General features: G+C 41.9%; 1 protein-coding gene across 4 annotated transcripts in view; it reads left to right on the top strand.

The window, feature by feature from the left end:
- Positions 1-17,920, top strand: part of Iqgap1 (IQ motif containing GTPase activating protein 1) — a 94,766-nt gene that overhangs the window by 54,559 nt on the left and 22,287 nt on the right. For 3 of the 4 annotated variants that reach the window (XM_004852819.3, XM_021264851.2, XM_087188445.1), the window contains 11 exons: positions 7,046-7,136; positions 7,304-7,471; positions 8,161-8,303; positions 10,902-11,072; positions 11,813-11,896; positions 11,987-12,058; positions 12,152-12,221; positions 12,557-12,765; positions 13,901-14,056; positions 14,290-14,453; positions 15,192-15,416. In XM_004852819.3, coding sequence (XP_004852876.1) covers positions 7,046-7,136; positions 7,304-7,471; positions 8,161-8,303; positions 10,902-11,072; positions 11,813-11,896; positions 11,987-12,058; positions 12,152-12,221; positions 12,557-12,765; positions 13,901-14,056; positions 14,290-14,453; positions 15,192-15,416 — 1,553 coding nt within the window. The remainder of the gene's footprint in view (positions 1-7,045; positions 7,137-7,303; positions 7,472-8,160; positions 8,304-10,901; positions 11,073-11,812; positions 11,897-11,986; positions 12,059-12,151; positions 12,222-12,556; positions 12,766-13,900; positions 14,057-14,289; positions 14,454-15,191; positions 15,417-17,920) is intronic. The other variant, XM_013075120.3, reaches the window with a different exon arrangement.

Below are 17,920 nucleotides of genomic sequence, written 5' to 3'. Positions count from 1 at the left end.
ATAGATTGACTCGTCGAGTTCATCCTAGGTGTCTGTATGTTGGGAGCCCTGAAGACACAAAGTTATGAGAAACAGACACCCCCTTCCAGGAGCTCGTGTTTTTGTTCTTTGTTGTTAGTTGTGGTCATGTTTCATGTCTCTTTAGGTAAATTGTTTATTGAAATTGAAGATCCAGAGATATGCACGAATTTTATAAGTATGCAGTTAAGTTTTCAAAAGTATACCTGCAAATTGGTATTCAGGATATACCAAGTATTACCAGTACCCCAAAACCCCACCCAGTGTCCCGTTCTGTCCTTACTCACCGTCCCCCATTAGAACCACTATTCTAGTATCTAACACCGAAGTTCATTTTTGCCTTCTTTTTTTTTTCTTTTTCTTTTTGTTTTTTTGAGGCAAGTGTCTCTATGTAGTTCAGGCTGGCCTTGAACTCACTATGTAGCTGAGGCTGGGCTCAAATTTTTAGCAGTCCTCCTGCTTCAACCTCCCATGTACTGGGATTATAGGCATACACTACCATGCCCAGCTATTTTTGCCCATTTTTCAGCTGTATTTAAGTGGAACCATACATTATGTGCTCTTTCAAGTCAAATTTCTTTTGCCCAACGAGTTGTGATGTTCATCTATGTAGTTGTAGCAAGTTTGTTTATTCTCATTCTCATATACTATTCCATTGTATAGTGTTTCCTACTTCTTGGCTACTGTAAATACTGCTCTTGTGAATATTCTAGTACATGTTTTTTGGTTAAATAAATCTATATAAATACATATATATGCATTTCAGTTGGGTATACATGGGCAATGAGTATAGCTTGGTGGTGGAGCACTTGCTTAGCATGCTCAAGCCCTATGTTCAGTCCCCAGCACTACCACCACCAAAAAAAAAAAAAGATACATATTTAGGAGTAATGGTAGTGGGCCAGGGAATACATACATATGTTAAACTTCAGTAGATAATGCCATACAGTTTTTTTTTTGGTATATCCTTTTATTGGTAGTAATGCCATACAGTTTTTGATATTCACATGCCATGTAATTCAGTTTTAAAGTGTATTATTTGGTGATTTTCAGTATATTCCTAGAATTGTGTCACTATAATCCAATTTTGGAACATTTTCATTATCCCAAAAAGGAACTCTTCACCCATTATTGTCAGTCCTCATTTTCCCTCAGTCTCCCCTCAGCCCTAGGCAACCACCAGCCCACTATCTATGGATTTGTCTGTTCTGAACATTTCACATAGATGGAATTATGCAGTTTTCTAGTCGCTTGTGACTTGCTTCTTTCATTTACCTTGGTTCATCCACTTTATAGCTATTAGGAGCAATGCTGTGCTAAAAGTTTTTCAGAGTAATTGTAACATAAACACATCTTTCTAAGTTTGTCTTGCTTCCTAGCTAGTTAGTTGGAGAAACCAAAAAGAATGTAGACTTCTGTTTATGCTAATGCTGTGTAGGAGGTTGCTCTGTATTTAGTAGGCCCTCATGTATCCCATGAGTAAACCATAATTCTATCTACTTTCCTAATTGTGATTGATCTCCTTTAAGTTCTTCCTAAGTTGTAACTACTAGATAGGGAGAGCCATTGTTTCCTTTTCTGACTTAGAAAATTCCTAAAGTGAGGTTCTTGCAGGGATTAGAAATGCTAAAAGGAAACTTTAAGGGACTAGAGTTTTTGTTTTGTTTTGTTTTTTCCCTATGTGGTATTTGGGATTGAACCCAGGGCCTTCACACTAAGCTACATTCCCAGCCCTCTTTTATTTTTTATTTTGAGACAGGGTCTCACTAAGTCACTATGTTGCCCAGGCTGGACTCGAATTTGCAGTCCTCCTGCCTCAGCTTCTCAGAGTGCTGGGATTATAAACATTTTCCACCATGCTCAGTTTAAGGATCAAATTCTTTCTGGGAAGCCAAGGATAGAAAAAGACCAAAGCTTTTGTGTATTGGAGTTTTTTGTACACTGACATCTATGCAGGCTCTATGAGTTTTGTTTAGGGGTGCATTGTGGGTGATACTATAATATTGTCAGATCTCCTTTGACCCCATTGCCATGAGAGTAATTGACATTCCCTTGTCCTAATCATATAAGTATAGTGTTTGATTGTACCAAGTTTTATGGACTGTCCCTTGATCCTGTTCAGATGGCTGACCAAAGAAACAAAGGGATCAATGGATTTCACTCACTTGAGTAGGAAGGTGTTGGCTTCAGGGAAATAAAAAGAGGCCCCAGCTTTTGCTTTATTTATTGGATTATTATTGGGTGAGAACTTCCCAAATTTGATCATCAAAGTACTTTAAAAGTCATTTTATAAATACAGATCCCTAAGTTTTAATGCTACTAGTGTGGGATCTGGCTACAGTGATTTCTGTGTTGGCTATAGAGTTTGTTTTTGCAACCAGGAAAATCCAAAAAACCTTACATCTCAGTGTCGGAGGAGTGAGGTTTGGGAGGATAAGCTGGGGTGGGTGCCATGTCCAAACGGAAAGTAGATTGGGTATATGACATATAACTCTCACTTGTATTCTCAGGCTATCTGCTCCTTTGTTTGGGTAATGAAAGTTAAATTTTAGAGGATGTGAGTAGAGTTCGAAGCATTTCCTTTTGTGGTGAAATAACTTTTCAAACCTCATCAAAAGTGCAAGAAAGGGAGAATTAAAGGAAAATTTGGTCAGCATTGCCAAGCCAACCCCAGTGAACTATACTTTAGGCAGAATGTCTTTTTTTGGGCATCAATTTTGTCTCCAAGTTCCTATGAGCCATCTTAGGAATGATTTTAAAAATAATTATTACTGAGTTCCAAATTTAGTAAGCAAAAAAGGTCTTAACTTAAACTTAGTCTGTAGTTTTCTTGTATCTCTGTAGCCAGTGTTGGTATTAGGGTCATCCCAGCCTTATAGAATGAGGTGAAAGTGTTCCTTCTGTATGTTAGAAGAGTTTGTAAAGCAGTGATTAATTATTCTTTAAATATTTGGTAGAATTCATCAATGAAGCCATATGGCTCTGGGTTTTGTTTTTGTTTTTATACGTGTTATTTTTCTACTCAGATTGTTTTCAGGTATTCTTTCCGCTCTCCTCTCCTTTCCTTCAGGGAATCTAATGGTGCACACATTAGCAGAATCAATGGTATCCACAGATCTCAGGCTTTGTCCATTTTTCCATTTTTTTATTCTTGCTGACTCAGAATAGATAATCTCAATTGACCTATTTTCTTTTTTCTTCTTCTTTTTTTTTTTTTTTTTTTTTTGTGGTATGGGGGATTGAACTCAGGACCTTGTTGCCTGCAAGGCAACTGAGCTAAATCCCCAACCCTCAGTTGACCTATTTTCGAGTTTGCAGATTCTTTTGGTTGCTGAAATATGTTACTGAGTCCCTCTAGTAAATTTTTCATTTCAGTTATTTTACTTTTCAGCTCTTTTTGGTATTTTTTTTTTTTGGTATAATTTTAAAAAAATATTTTGTCTCTTGATATTCTCTCTCATGAGACATGGCTCTCATATTTTAATTCTCTAGTAATGATTTTTTTCAGTTCTTTGAATGTATTTAAAATAGTAGTCTGTAAATCAAATCTTGAGATTCCTTGAGGATGATTTCTATTGTCTGCTTTTTTGGGAAACATACCTGCTTTCTTGTTTCTGGTTTTCAAAACTCTACTGGATATCTTGTTCTCCAGCTTTTCCTTCTAAGTCTTTGGTTAGCCTGACCAGTGTGATTGCCCAATCTGCTGTCTGTTGCCCTAGGTATCTATGATATTAAACAGTTGTATCTTACTGTGTTTGCAAATGCCCTTAGGAAAAAAAGGCTCTTTGCACTGGGTGAGCTCTTGGTTGTGTAAACCGTGCCATATAATAAAAGGAGAGACTTTATTTTTAAAAAATAAATTTTATTTTATCTGATTCCCCCAAAGGAGAGACTTTAAAGGAAGTTTTAAGGGGTAAGAATTACCCTGGAGTAGGGGACGATGTGCTTTCCGTATACACATGTACATATATACATGCCCATTTTTCAACTGGGCACTGTGGCCACACCTGCCTTGGCATCTTGGGAGCCTGAGACAGGAGGATCACAATTTCATGCCTGGGCAACTTAGCAAGACTGTCTCAAAATTTAAAAGGCTGAGGATGTAGCTCAGTGCACGACCCCTGGGTTCAATCCGTAGTATCAAAAGGCCATTTTTATACTCCTTCTCTATTTCTTTATTGTGTTTTGGGTCTCCCTCAACTCTTTACCCCAATCATTGCCCATTCTTTTTAATAATTATTTCTGATCTTTACCTCTTCTGAAATGCAATCACTGTGTTTCTAAGTGTCAGCATTGATAGGTGGTTATGCTTTAATGAGCTTACACATTTTTTTTTTTTTTGAAGCAGGGTCTTGCTAAGTTGTCCAGGCTGGCCTTGAACTTTCAGTTGTCCTGCCTAAGCCTCCAGAGTACTTGGGATTATAGGCACGTGCCACTGCATCTGCCATTAATATATTTTATGTACAGCCAGGGATTTAGCTCAGTAGTTCTGCCATCTTCCCTGAAAGCACAAGGACCCGAGTTTGATCCCCAGTACCAAAAAAAACCCCCACAAATATATTTTATGTAGCATTTTCACATTAAATCTGTTTTTTTCTCAGTATTGTATTCAATGTATCATCCAGCATTATTAACTGATTTGAGTTAATCTTGGAGAATCTCTTTAGTACAAACTTTACTAGGGAGATACTGAGTTTTGGCACCTTCTTTGCTCCATTTGGAACAGTCAGAACCTGTTTCCTTACACTGGGATGAGGTAGTGTATGCTGTCTTTTACCTTCTTGAGGCTAGTGAGAGATATTTCTATATTGTATTTCCCTGACACACCAGGGACGCTATTCTCCTTTTCTTGCTTTTTATACTACAGCTTTGTTGCTTGTTTTTAGAGTAGTATATATGAAGGGTTTGCTTTAGTCCTTGTAGTCTGCGTGGAACAGGGAAGCCAGAATTCTGAGTGGCCAGAGTTGTTCAGAACCTCTGTCTCTCTCACTGCAAGGTAGGTTGTGCTAAGCTGCCTAGCTTTGCTCACACCAGATTTTTAAGGACAGTTGATAATGGGATCAGCCTAAAAGTGAACCCAAAATGACTTGATTTTTATGGAAATGCTTTTGTTTTTATCATGCTGGAATTTTTTAGAGTGCTTCTCTTGGAGACTGGACCTTTGGCCCTCTTGCTTATGACTTCCCGATTTACATTGTCACAGGCCTGTAGCTGACTCCTTGTAGTTTCAGCATTGGAAACCACTGCAATAGTTTCGTATTTCCAGTACTTATTTTTAGCACTTCAGGGAATTTGTGTGTGGTCATTTTCTATTTTCAGTAATAGAAAGTGGCTGGTTCTAGGTTCTATAGCTGTTGCTTCTTTTTCCTTTACTAAGACTGAACTTCTTAAAGTTGAGACAGGGCAGCAGCTACCATGATTTGGTTAAATGATCTATCTAAAATTCCACATTCAAGAATAATCACTGCTCTCCATTTTCTTTTTTCCTTTCATTCTGTATGACACTCTATAAACTGCAGGGATCGTGGCTGCTTTGCTCTGCCAAGTGAAATGTTATGTCATTCTCTCCAGTAAGCCAAGAGAAAAGCCAAGCCTCCCCTAAGGTTTTGTGGCTTCCGCCATTGGACATTAAAACTTTGCACTTTACTCCAAAACCTAGACACTGCCTCATCTGGCCACACGATCATGGTTATTGACCAGATTCTTTATTCTGCCTCATTGTTGTCTTTGCAAATTATATTCCTGTCAAGCAATCTAAATGGCCTTGTGAGCTACTGTTTGGCTCGGTTGGTGGAGCTCATGTCTCAGGAGCTTAATTGTGTTAGGTCTGCCAAGATCACCATAAGTATGACTCTCTACAACCTGACCACTTTAATACCCAAGGTGCTTGTCTTTTCCTGGAGAAGGCTACCACATTAGTCTGCTGGGTTGCTGCTTCTATAAAGATTCAGAGGCATTGTAGCAAAGAAAGGACCCTCATTTACTCTTGGGGACAGTTGGTTTACATAACCTCAGCTTGACCACTGAAATCTTAGTGGGTATCTGAGAGTGAGTTCCCATTCCGACTCCCACACCGAGAGTAGTTAACGGGTAGTACCCATTGCACTGACCACCTGTAATAGTGATGACTCCCTGAGGCTAATCATTAAGCTACTTTTCTGGATCAGAGGACCATAGCCAGATTCTTGAAAGTTGGCAAATACTAGACCAAGATGTTTCTGGTAATCCAATGTCTTTTACCAATAAGGTACTTTGGAAAAATTTGCCTTAAACTACGTTTAAGAAGAAAGAAATATGGGCCGGGGATTTAGCTCAGTGGCACCACGCCTGCGTTGCAAGCACAAGGTCCTGAGTTCAATACCCAGTACCAGAAGAAAAAAGAAGGAAGCCACTTGTACATCACCTATGTCTCTAATAGTCAACTCAATTGCACTCTAGTCTGGTGAGGCATTTGTTGGCCATACTGAGGAAACTGGTCACCACTTATTATATCATTTCTGTATAAAAATATCTTTTTAAGTTCTCAGCAACTGATTTAACATTTTGGTTTTAGACTATAATCTGGTGATATGTTTAGATTGCCTGTAGTGACTCCTAACTGTAAACATGATCATTAAACGTTTCTGGTTAAAGATGTAGCAGTCTTTAAAACAAGTAGTCATAGTGAATACCAACTTCCTCTGAATACAGTGGGCAAAGGAGACTTTCTGGATCCAGTACTGCATGCTCTTACCCATGCTATAAAAGTCCCTGAGTCTGTCCCCTCCTGGTTCATCTACTCCTCTTGCCCTGCTGACTGCTCTTGACTTTCTGAACCATTTGACTCAGCTTTACATGTCCTTTGCTTATGTCTGAGCCATTCCCTTATAACTTTTACCTGTTTTTTGACACCTAGTTTCCTCCATTCAGTTAGTCCATGTGTCTCATACGTTCACAGCTTCTTCTCCATAGCTAACCCCCCCATCACATGCACACCATGTGTACTCTGGTTTCATGACCTTAATACTTCACTTTTAATGATATGTAGGAAACCCAGGATGAGTCAGCTGTGTTATGGTTGGATGAAATCCAAGGTGGAGTCTGGCAGTCCAACAAAGACACCCAGGAAGCCCAGAGATGTACGTATGAGGTGTTGTGTCTCTGTTCTGGTGGGGGTGAGGTGCCCCATGTCTCGATATTCAACTTGGCCAAGCTAGAACAGTGGGTAGTAGGTATAATTAGGCAAACTAGTGTGTAAATTTAGACACTTTCCAATCTGTTCCATAACAGTTCTCTTCTGGAATAGTTGCTTTAGGAATCTTTGCCATTAATGAGGCAGTTGAAAGTAGTGATATTGGTAAAACCCTGAGTGCCCTTCGTTCTCCTGATGTGGGCTTATATGGAGTCATCCCTGAGTGTGGCGAAACTTACCAGAATGACCTTGCCGAAGCCAAGAAGAAAAAACTGGGAGCAGGTGAGTTATTGGAAAATAGATGTAAGTATGTGCCCTGAAGCTAAGCCCTTGAGTTTGTGAGCGGACAAATGTAGTGGAAAGGGACGAGCTGTAGGGAAAGATGTTTCAGTGTACAGGTGCAGTACTTAGGCTCACTTAAAAGGAGATGCTCTCCTGGGTTTCTCAGATATCCCCCCTCCCTGGCAGACAGCTGTGTTGTCAAGGTCAACTTTATGAGAATGTGAGAAGGATCACAACACTTGGCTGTTATCCTTCATAGGGCACTAGAGCTCTCATGATATAAGGCTTTAGTCAGTTAAAAGTAGTTTATCTGCAAAAAGGAGTCAAGTTGGCCTTTTTTTCTCCATAGTTAGAGATGCTGAATGGTTGTAAATCTTTATCACAATAGTTTTCTGGCATGTAGGTCTTAGAATACTAGACTTTGGAAAGAACAAAGCTAGTCATGGTTATTTCTGTAATTAAACTTCATTAGTATTTTTATACTGTTGATATGAATGATGTAACTTAGACATTCTATAGCCATAATTTATTGGAGACTTAGGGTGTCCCTTCACTCTGAAAGATCCAAGGAACAGGTTTGGGAAATGCTATTCATAGGGATGATTAACTCTGCCGAGAATATCCTATAATATTACAGATGTGAGAGTGTGCCTCTGGGTTTCTTTTATCTTCCTGTTATTTTCTGCCAGGAGATAATAACAGCAAGTGGGTGAAGCACTGGGTGAAAGGTGGATATTATTATTACTACAATCTGGAGACCCAAGAAGGAGGATGGGATGAACCCCCAGACTTTGTGCAGAATTCTATGCAGCTTTCACGGGAAGAGATTCAGGTAAGTCACCTTCCTTCACATAAGAAAGACCCAAGAGAAAGTGTTTTAGAACTAATGCTAAAGAAGAGCAGGGCACATGGGTAGAAGCCCTACACTAAAATCTATGCCCCATAATGAACCATTTCAGAGTAATGTTTTAGTGGTTTGGGGGCAACTAAGGCCTAGGTTAGTAAGATATCTGAATTGCAGCGTTAAGTGAGAGGTATGTGCTTATAAAAGAAGACCTGGAGGAGGGAGCCAGGGAGTCTCTGCCTTTCACTTGTTCAGAGGGTCATGAAAACTGTAGGTACACAGCTCAGTACACCACAAGGCAGAGAGGAATGGGCACTGGTTACAGCACACTGATAGGTTTGCTAAGGGTGAATATAATCTGCTCTGGAGGAAGATGGCATAGGCAGTGTGTATGCTAACAGATGAGAAAGAGAGGAAGGACTGGTATGGACAGAAGAGACAGGGTGGGTGGGCAAAGGCACCAGGGATTGCACAGACTGTCTAAGGAATGTTGATTGTCATATGGTGGGTGCAGTAAGAACAGGGAGGCCCACCATGCGCTGTACTGTGGAACCCAGGCAGCATTTTGTGGAGGGACTCTAGAGTCAGGGACACCTTTGAGCACCTTACTAACCTCCATGTGTTTTGCATACAGACAACAAGGCAATGATGCCAACCTCCTACCCCCACCCCACAGTGGCCATGAGTGCTGCTCCTCGAACTCTCCCCGCCTCTGCACCTGGATCTATACATAATCCTCCATCACTTTCTCTCCAGAAAAACATCTCTGCTTTTCAAAGGTCATTGTTCATCATTTGGCTCTATGCTGTTGTCTTCCAGTTTCTTGCAGACCTCATGGGCCTCCTCTTCTCATACTTTCAGTTATTCTTCTGTCACTTAGCTTCTCTGTCACTTAGTTTGGTCCTTATCTGGGTTTCATGTGTACTCAAGGCACCTTGGGCTCTTGTTACACTGAAGGTCCTGAGCCTGCAGGTCCAGGTGGGGCTGAAGGTACATTCCTGACAAGTTGCAGGTGAGGTCTGGGTTGCTGATTGGAGGCCTTTTTGTGTAGGCACCTATATAATCATGTCTTCTTTATCTTAAAGAGCAGACAAATGTAAAGCCTTGAGAATTCCCTGTATTTTGGCATCACCCACGTTCCAACTCTTTGTTCTTGCTAGGTGCCCTCAACTCATTCTGTTAACACTCTCATAGCAATTTGGGTTCCTGCCCAGCTTTTACTTTAGTAAAACTCTTATTTTAGAATTGAGCAATAATCTTCTAATTGCCAGATTTATTTAGGAGGGCTAATCATATTTGACCTCTATGAGGTACTTTCCTTAAACCCTCAATTCTCAGGCATCTCCAGAGCAGTTCTCTCAGGTTTTCCTACTTCTGACTGTCCCTTAATCTCTTGTTCCTGCCACCTTTCTTCTGCCTCTACTTGAATTGAAACAGGATTCCCTCTTCACTCTTCTGTGTGCTCTTTCTGAGCTCTCTCTCTCTCGTGATTGTGACTCCCAGGTCTTGTCCTCACCCTCAGGTTTGTCCTTCTATCTGCATCATAGTAGCACACGGCTCAAACACACGTGGACTGAAAAAAGCAGGCTGAAGTAGCAGATAAGGTTTTTTTGTTTTTCCCTGTCACATAAAATAACTGTATTTCTGGAGTCTGATGGTCCAGAGAAGGTGTGGTATCCTGGCATCTTCCTGTCTTTTTGCTCTGTCGTTCTTAGCATGTAGCTTCCCTTCTCAAGGTCCCCTTGCTGCACGCAATGTTAGCTTGGAGCTCTGTCCACTGAGCAGCCCTGGCAAGAAGTAGGGGGAAGAGGAAGAAAAGCAGAAGCCTTGCTGCCCACTGTGTCTCCCTCCAAAATTCCTTTTTTTTTTTTTTTGGTACCAGTGATCGAACTCGGGACTTTGTGCTTGTGAGGCAGGCGGAACCACTAAGCTAAATCCCTGGCCCTCCTAAATTCTTAGCAAACTCTCTCTGCTCACCAGGTGTGGCTTTCTTGAGCTCCTGTAATCCTGAGTGTACAGCGTGTAGCTGTTGAGCCAGCAGCCAGGTGCTCTTCCTAGCCCTTCCCACTACTGTCAGCCTCGTTTCAGCCCCTGCCTTCTTTAGCTGGCAATGGCTGCATCTGCACCACCCACATCTTCAAATCTCTTTTCACCCAGTCTGTCAGGCACTCTGCTAGTAGTATTGTTTTTCTAAAAACTAACTCTGATTTTTGAACCCATTACTCTGAGCAACAGTCCAGACCATCTGGGCTGCTTTTCAAGACCATATGCAGCGTGTGGAGGATGAGGAGGTGTCCTGCACCTCACCATTCCAGGGGCTGCCTGGTGCTTAGTTTCCCACCTTGGTGGCACCTGTCATTCTGTTTTCTTGCCAACAGTGACCCCAGCTCTGCCAGCTCAGTTCCTACAGAGTCAGTGGGGCTAGCGCATGGGTAAAGGAGGCCCTAAAAACATAGCTGAAGCTCTAGTACAGGTTGAGGAGGTGGTGAGGGTCAGTTTGTGTGCTCTTAATGATCAATGCTTAGTTAAAGTTTGGGTCCATTCTCACCAGTGAATGTCTTTGAATGTGAACCAATGCCTTTTCAGAGTTCCATCTCTGGGGTGACAGCAGCGTATAACCGAGAACAGCTTTGGTTGGCCAACGAAGGCTTGATCACTAAGCTGCAGGCTTGCTGCCGTGGGTACCTGGTCCGACAGGAATTCCGCTCCCGGATGAATTTCCTGAAGAAACAGATCCCTGCCATCACCTGCATTCAGGTATTTCCCATCCCGCAGGCAGGCATCTAGAGCAGGCCTAATAAACTGTCGACTCTCAAGACTGGATCTGTGTGTTCCTCAGCTTCTGACTCCTCTCTTCTTGACAAACACTTTTTCTTTGCTGTCATCATAATTAGTATGCTCTCTGGCATTTAATGGTGGTTGGTGGCCCAGTAGCATTTCTTGTGAGCTTCTTGTCTCCTAATTCTGTGCCTTCGGGTAGGATTTGAATCTTAAAAGAAGCAGCTGTGGGTTTGCTTCCATGGCAGGATAGCCTAATGTCACAGAGAGACCTGAGTTAGGCCACACTGCTGCCAGCAGTGGTGACTCAGTCTGCTTCCTCAGTGTAAAGCAGGATGCTCATGGTTACCCTCCTCAAATGACTTGTGAGGAGCCAAACAGGTGTGAATCTGTATGCTGCACCTAAGAAGGTGAATGCTGGGCTTAGGATTTAGCTCAATGGTTCAGCCGCCTGCCTCACAAGCACAAGGACCCAAGTTCGATCCCTGGTACCAAAAAAAAAAAAAAAAGTGAATGCTGTGCAGATGTCATCAAGTGGAATCGAACCATTGCATTCTCCTGGGGGAGATATGGCCTGTTCCTCATTCTGCCAGTGCTGCTAATGGGGTCTTTTCTAAAGCTTACCATGAAATTTTATTCAATTGTACATCAAATGGGATTTTTTAAACTTTAACTGTTCCCTGATGGATAATGTCATCTGTAATGTTTGATGGCTTTAGTCACAATGGAGAGGATACAAGCAGAAGAAGGAATATCAAGACCGGTTAGCTTACCTGCGTGCCCATAAAGATGAAGTTGTGAAGGTACGGTGCCTGAGCAGGTTTTCTTGATGTGGGTGTCTCGTGATGGGTTGCGATGAAAGACTCTTTTAAGTTCCAGGCCCTTATCCACAGATTCAGTCCCTGGCAAGGATGCATCAAGCTAGGAAGCGCTACAGAGATCGCCTGCAGTATTTCCGAGACCATGTGAGTACTGCTGGGAATCCAGGCCTGTGGGATCGGGTCTGCTCTATGGTGGATGGACAGATGGGCAAAGGAATCTCTCTTTCTGTTCCTTAGATAAATGACATTATCAAAATCCAGGCCTTTATTCGGGCAAACAAAGCTCGTGACGACTACAAGACTCTGAGTGAGTAACTGCCTCAGCGGTGGCGAACTGAAGCAGTGCTATGCTCCCTCCTCAGATCTCATTGGGTGTCCTGAGGCGAGGCTTGGGGGAGGGGTGCCAGATGTGGTTTCCACCCCTCTGCCCAGCAGCGTGTTGCCTGCCCCCCTAGCCTTTGTTGTAATGTAGCAGTAACATTACTGAGGGGGCTGTAATTGCTGGTGTCACACATCTCAAAAACAACTCTCTTGTGTGTGATGGAAGCTGCTTTTTCAGGATGATGCTGACACTTCCCAGGATGCAGTTCTTGTTTGGGTAGCTCTGTTCCTGTCTGAGCCACACTCTTTTTTTTCTGTCAGTCAATGCTGAGGATCCACCTATGCTTGTGGTCCGAAAGTTTGTCCACCTGCTGGACCAGAGTGACCAGGATTTCCAAGAGGAGCTTGACCTCATGAAGATGCGAGAAGAGGTCATCACCCTCATTCGTTCCAACCAGCAGTTGGAGAATGACCTCAACCTCATGGATATCAAAATTGGACTGCTGGTGAAAAACAAAATCACACTGCAGGTGTGGCCCGGTGCCTGGGAGGGAGGCTTTGGGGCACTTTGTCCTGCTTTATGGCTCCTGCTGCCGATCTCTGTCTCTGTCTCTGTCTCATCTCCCTCCCTCCTCTTTCCTCTCCCATAAAACTTGGCTCCTGCCTTCTCTCCTGGCTCATGGGCTGGGTGGAGACTGACTTTCTTCTCCGCCAATGCCATGATGTTTTTTAAGTTCTATAAGAAATGAAACAGTTTATTAGACAAAATTTTAGAAAAGATAAAAACTTTCCCCTAATTCTACCACCCTACATTTTGTAGTTTGTTTTTACTTAATACTAGAAGACTCTTTTCATGTGGTAAATAGTTTTAATAACAGCATAATACTTCATTTAAAAATATGCTACTATGATTTACTTCGTTTTTCTTCCCCTACTATTTGATGCTTAGGTTGTTTTCCCAAGTTTTTGTTACAGAGAACAGTGCAGGCCAAGTGTGGTAGTGGATGCCTATAATTCCAGCATTCAGGAAGATCATAAATTCAAGCCCAGCTTGGACAACTTAACTACTTAGCAAGACCCTGTCTCAAAACAAAAAAGGGCTGGGGATGTAGGTCAGTGTGAAGGTCCTGGATTCAACCCCTAGTATCAATCAAGCAGTAAATGTGCAATTGATATCTAAATATATGAGTCTTTAATTGTATTTAAGACTTTTTTTTGGTAGTGGGGATCAAACTCAGGACCTTGCACTTTCGAGGCAGGCAGTGGAACCACCAAGCTAAATCCCCGGCCCCTAAGACTTTTTTTTAATAGGGAGTGTGTTGCCTAGTATGGCCTCAAACACCTGGGCTCAAATGATCCCCCTGCATTATCCTCCTGAGTATGAGATGTGTTGTAAAGATAGATTCCTCATTCCATGGGTTTCCCCTAAACCCATGTGGAGAAACCCATAGCTCAGGGTGGTTATGGGAAGGTGGAAGTAGAGCTGAAGGTGGTTGATAAATGAAAACAGGACAAAGTAGGCTTTAGTGCTTGTGAAATGTTGACTGGGGATCCACCAGCACAGTAGACCTTCATGCAAGTATGCAGGTGCTAGAAGCCCCTTCCATAGCACCCACCTTCTTCTTTAAACACTTTTTGATCCTCGTATTGTCTTTTTGTTTATAGGATGTGGTTTCCCACAGTAAAAAGCTTACCAAAAAAAATAAGGAACAGCTATCTGATATGATGATGATAAACAAGCAGAAAGGGGGCCTCAAGGCCTTGAGTAAGGAGAAGAGAGAGAAGCTGGAAGCTTACCAGCACCTGTTTTATCTGTTGCAGGTAAGTGACTCCTGGTTTTGGTGCTATCAGATTTAGTCAGTGTGGTTCTCCACAAGGAAACTTTACCCATAAATCTCTCTGGAAGTATTTTTGATTTGCATGGAGGGTATATGAAGGGCTATCTTAAGGGTTTTTTACTTCTAATGTTCTAATCTTTCAAGTTTAAAAAACTTGAATATTTTTTGCCAGCCTTTTATTACCTAGAAATCACTTATCCCTTGGTTTTATTTCAGACCAATCCCACCTATCTGGCCAAGCTGATTTTTCAGATGCCCCAGAACAAGTCCACCAAGTTCATGGACTCTGTGATCTTCACACTCTACAACTACGCCTCCAACCAGCGTGAGGAATACCTGCTACTGAGGCTCTTTAAGACAGCGCTGCAGGAGGAGATCAAGTATGCAGACTGCTGCACAGCAGGGCCTTCCCACTGCCATGGACCTTCACAATTTTTTATTCAGACCCTCCTGGGTCCCCCTCCCCCTTTTTAAAGTGGTACTAGGTACTGGGGATTAAACCCAAGGCTTTCACACTGCATTATGTCCCCACACCCCCTTTTTTTTTTTACTTTAAGGACAAGGTCTGGCTGAGTTGCCCAGACTGGGCTTGAACTTGCAGTCTTTCTGCTTCAGCCTCCCAAAGTGCTGAGATTACAGGTGTATACCTTTTTTTGAGCTCAGTTAATTTTTGAGAAATACTTATTATAAAGAAACCTTTAGCCAGGGATTTAGCTCAGTGGTTCCAGCGCCTGCCTGGCAAGCGCAAGGTCCTGAGTTCGATCCCCGGTACCAAAAAAAAAAAAAGAAACCTTTACTTTTAAAATTACAGCATTAAGTGTTGCTGCTCCTGGAGAGGGGGTAGAATAAGAGATTTGCTAAATTAATTTTAGAAATAGTTTACAGAGATACAATTTCAAGAAATCTGATCCAAACATGAAGGTCCCTCTTGTAGGACGGAGGACCTAATCATGACTCCCATGATCTCGTGGATAGCTATAGGAAGGCCCTGTGAATGTCAGGAGCTATTTCCAGAGAAAGTCTCTGCTTCCAGGAGATAAGATCTTTAGGTAGGAGAGATTTTAAGTTGATAGATTCTAAGATGCATGTAAATTGAATTTGTATCTGATATTTTATAGGTCAAAGGTAGATCAGATTCAAGAGATTGTGACAGGCAATCCAACAGTCATCAAGATGGTTGTGAGTTTCAACCGAGGTGCCCGGGGCCAGAATGCCCTGAGACAGATCCTGGCCCCTGTCGTGAAAGAGATTATGGATGACAAATCTCTCAACATCAAAACTGACCCTGTGGATATTTACAAAGCTTGGGTTAATCAGATGGAATCTCAGACAGGAGAGGCCAGGTAAGAAAACTGTAACACTTTTTCTTCCATGGTTTTATTTTCTTGCTATATATTTAAATATAGTTACCTTGATTAATAAAATAATAATTGGGTCGGGGATTTAGCTCAGTGGTTCCGTCGCCTGCCTCACAAGCGCAAGGACCTGAGTTCGATCCCCAGTACCAAAAAAACAAAACAAAACAAAAAAATAAAATAAAATGAAATAATAATTTCTCTAATACCTTTTCCTTAGAAAACTTTTTTTAATTGTTTGAGCTGGTAATAAATTCACTTATTTAACAAATACTAAGTACTTACCACATGCTAGGCATTATGATAGATAACACATACAGTGAAACATACAGTAATGAATGGACCAGATATGCTCCCTGCCATCTCTTCATAACTTATTGAGGAAGAGAGACAGCAAACAGACACTGGGCTTGGTGGCACATGCCTGTAATCCCAGCACTTAGTAAGCTGAGACAGGAGGACCACCGAAAGTTTGAGGCCAGCCTGGGCTACATAGTGAGTTTAAAGTGAGACTGAACTACATAGTGAGACCTGTCTCCAAAAAGGAAGAAAGACACCAAGTGGGTACATAAAAATAATGACAAATCAAGGAAAGTTGCAGGAAGCTTTACATGTAGTGCTATAGCAGAGTACAAGTGGCAGCTAGAGTAGATAGGGTGCCTAGGGAAAACTATCAGAGGAGGTCAGATTTCATGTGGCTGAGGCCAAAACAGCAAGATGGTACTGGCCTTGCCCTGGGCTGGGTGTTGAGCATTCCTGTCTGGTAGCCCAAGGGTGATGGTCTCAGACCTGCAAGTGGATGTGCAGCTGAGTGGGGAGGTCTATGGAGGCTGAGATTGCTGTGTTTCATTAGAGGAAAGAGAAAATGCTGTGAGGTGAATGGGAACTGTCCTGAAATATTCGGATTAAACTAGTGAATCTGTTTTACAGGAGGTTACTGTGCCAGGGCTGTAGTTCAGCCACCAACATTAATGTATCTAAAGCAAAAGTGAGTAGGTTGAACATGGGTAATGCTGGGAAGGCAAAATTCAGAGAACCAAAATGTTACTGATTTTATTCAGCTTGGGTGAAGACCCAGAGGGGTGGGGAATGGCTGTATTGAGCAGCGTGGTGTCTGGTGGGTTTTTGTTATAGAGTAGGGTTAGATCATGTGTGAAGCTCTCTGGAGTTTAGGAGTAGCTTTCCACACCATAGCTATTCAAAGTGTGATTTGTGCAGCAGTGACAGAAAATCGAGTGCATCAGTCACGAAGGACACTATTCATTTTAGCTGACATATTTTTCATAGCGAGACTTTCTTGGTGTAGGAAGCAATGTGTTTGTTGGTTTACCTTCCCAGGCCATCTTCTTGTCATCTGCTGATGTGTAGACCAGCAATAGGCCACACTCTGAATAACCCTGCTTTGCATTCATTATTCTACCTCCCGTGTACCTCACATTATGCAGCAAGGAGTGGAAAGGCTTGTCCCTTGCTGGGAGTCATTCAGCATCTGATTTGGTTCTTAGTACTCTAGATCATGTCACCAGGACTCAGATCACTGCTGGATGTGATGAAATACATTTGTGAAGTTTTTCTTTATTTATTTTTGTTTTCTTTCTCCTCTTCCTTCCTCTATTTTCTCTTTCTGTAGCTCTGGGGATTGAACCCAGTTCCTCAAGCAGGCTGAGCATTCTGCTACACAGTGACACCCTCAGGGTTGCCTGGGATCTTCTGCCTGCACCCAGGTCCCTAGATAACAGCCTCATGGGCACTGGCTCAATTTAGTGAAGTTATTTCCTGTGATGGTCCATGAGTTTAGTCACTTTCTGGTTTTAGTTTTTGTTTTTTGAGACAGAGTCTCACTATGTAGTTCAGGCTGCCCTTGAACTTGAGACAATCCTCCTGCCTCTGCCTCGAAAGTGCTAGGATTACAGGTGTGCACCTCTGGCTGAGTCAGTCATTTTCAAATCAAAATTCCACTGTCCACTTCAGTATTTTGTTCTTTGTGGATATCTGTAACAATATGGCATTTCATAAAATGGAAATTAATTTAATACTTTTTGATACCAGTCATTGAGGTGTGGTGGGGTAGGACCCTGTCCTGCATGTGAGCATCACCATCCTGGAGTTTTGCTTCTGTGTTTTAACCGCCTAACCCAACAGGCTGAGACCTTGTTACTGCTCAAGATAAGCTCATCTCTAAAATCTTACAAAGTTGAATATGCTTTTCTCTGACTATATCCACAAATTAGTACTCTCATTCTCTTTGCTCATCACCAGCTTTCCCTTTTTTTTTTTTTATGTACAGAACTCAGGACCTTGTGCTTGGTAGGTGAGTACTATGCCACCAAGCTACATCTTCAGCCCCACCCCACTTCACTACTTTTTAAAAATATTAAATATGCATGAGGTTATTATAAATTTTACTGATATAAAAGATGCACTGGTAGGATATAATTTTAAAATAATAAAATAAAAATAATGTACAGTATTCCTTATTGAGCATTCCAGAT

This window comes from Heterocephalus glaber, unplaced genomic scaffold (assembly GCF_053883595.1).
Source record: "Heterocephalus glaber isolate CG9 unplaced genomic scaffold, H.glaber_assembly_v1.0 deba00001531, whole genome shotgun sequence".
Classification (NCBI taxonomy): domain Eukaryota; kingdom Metazoa; phylum Chordata; class Mammalia; order Rodentia; family Bathyergidae; genus Heterocephalus; species Heterocephalus glaber.
Note: the sequence above shows the minus strand (reverse complement) of the source record. Positions and strands in the feature narration are given on the sequence as shown.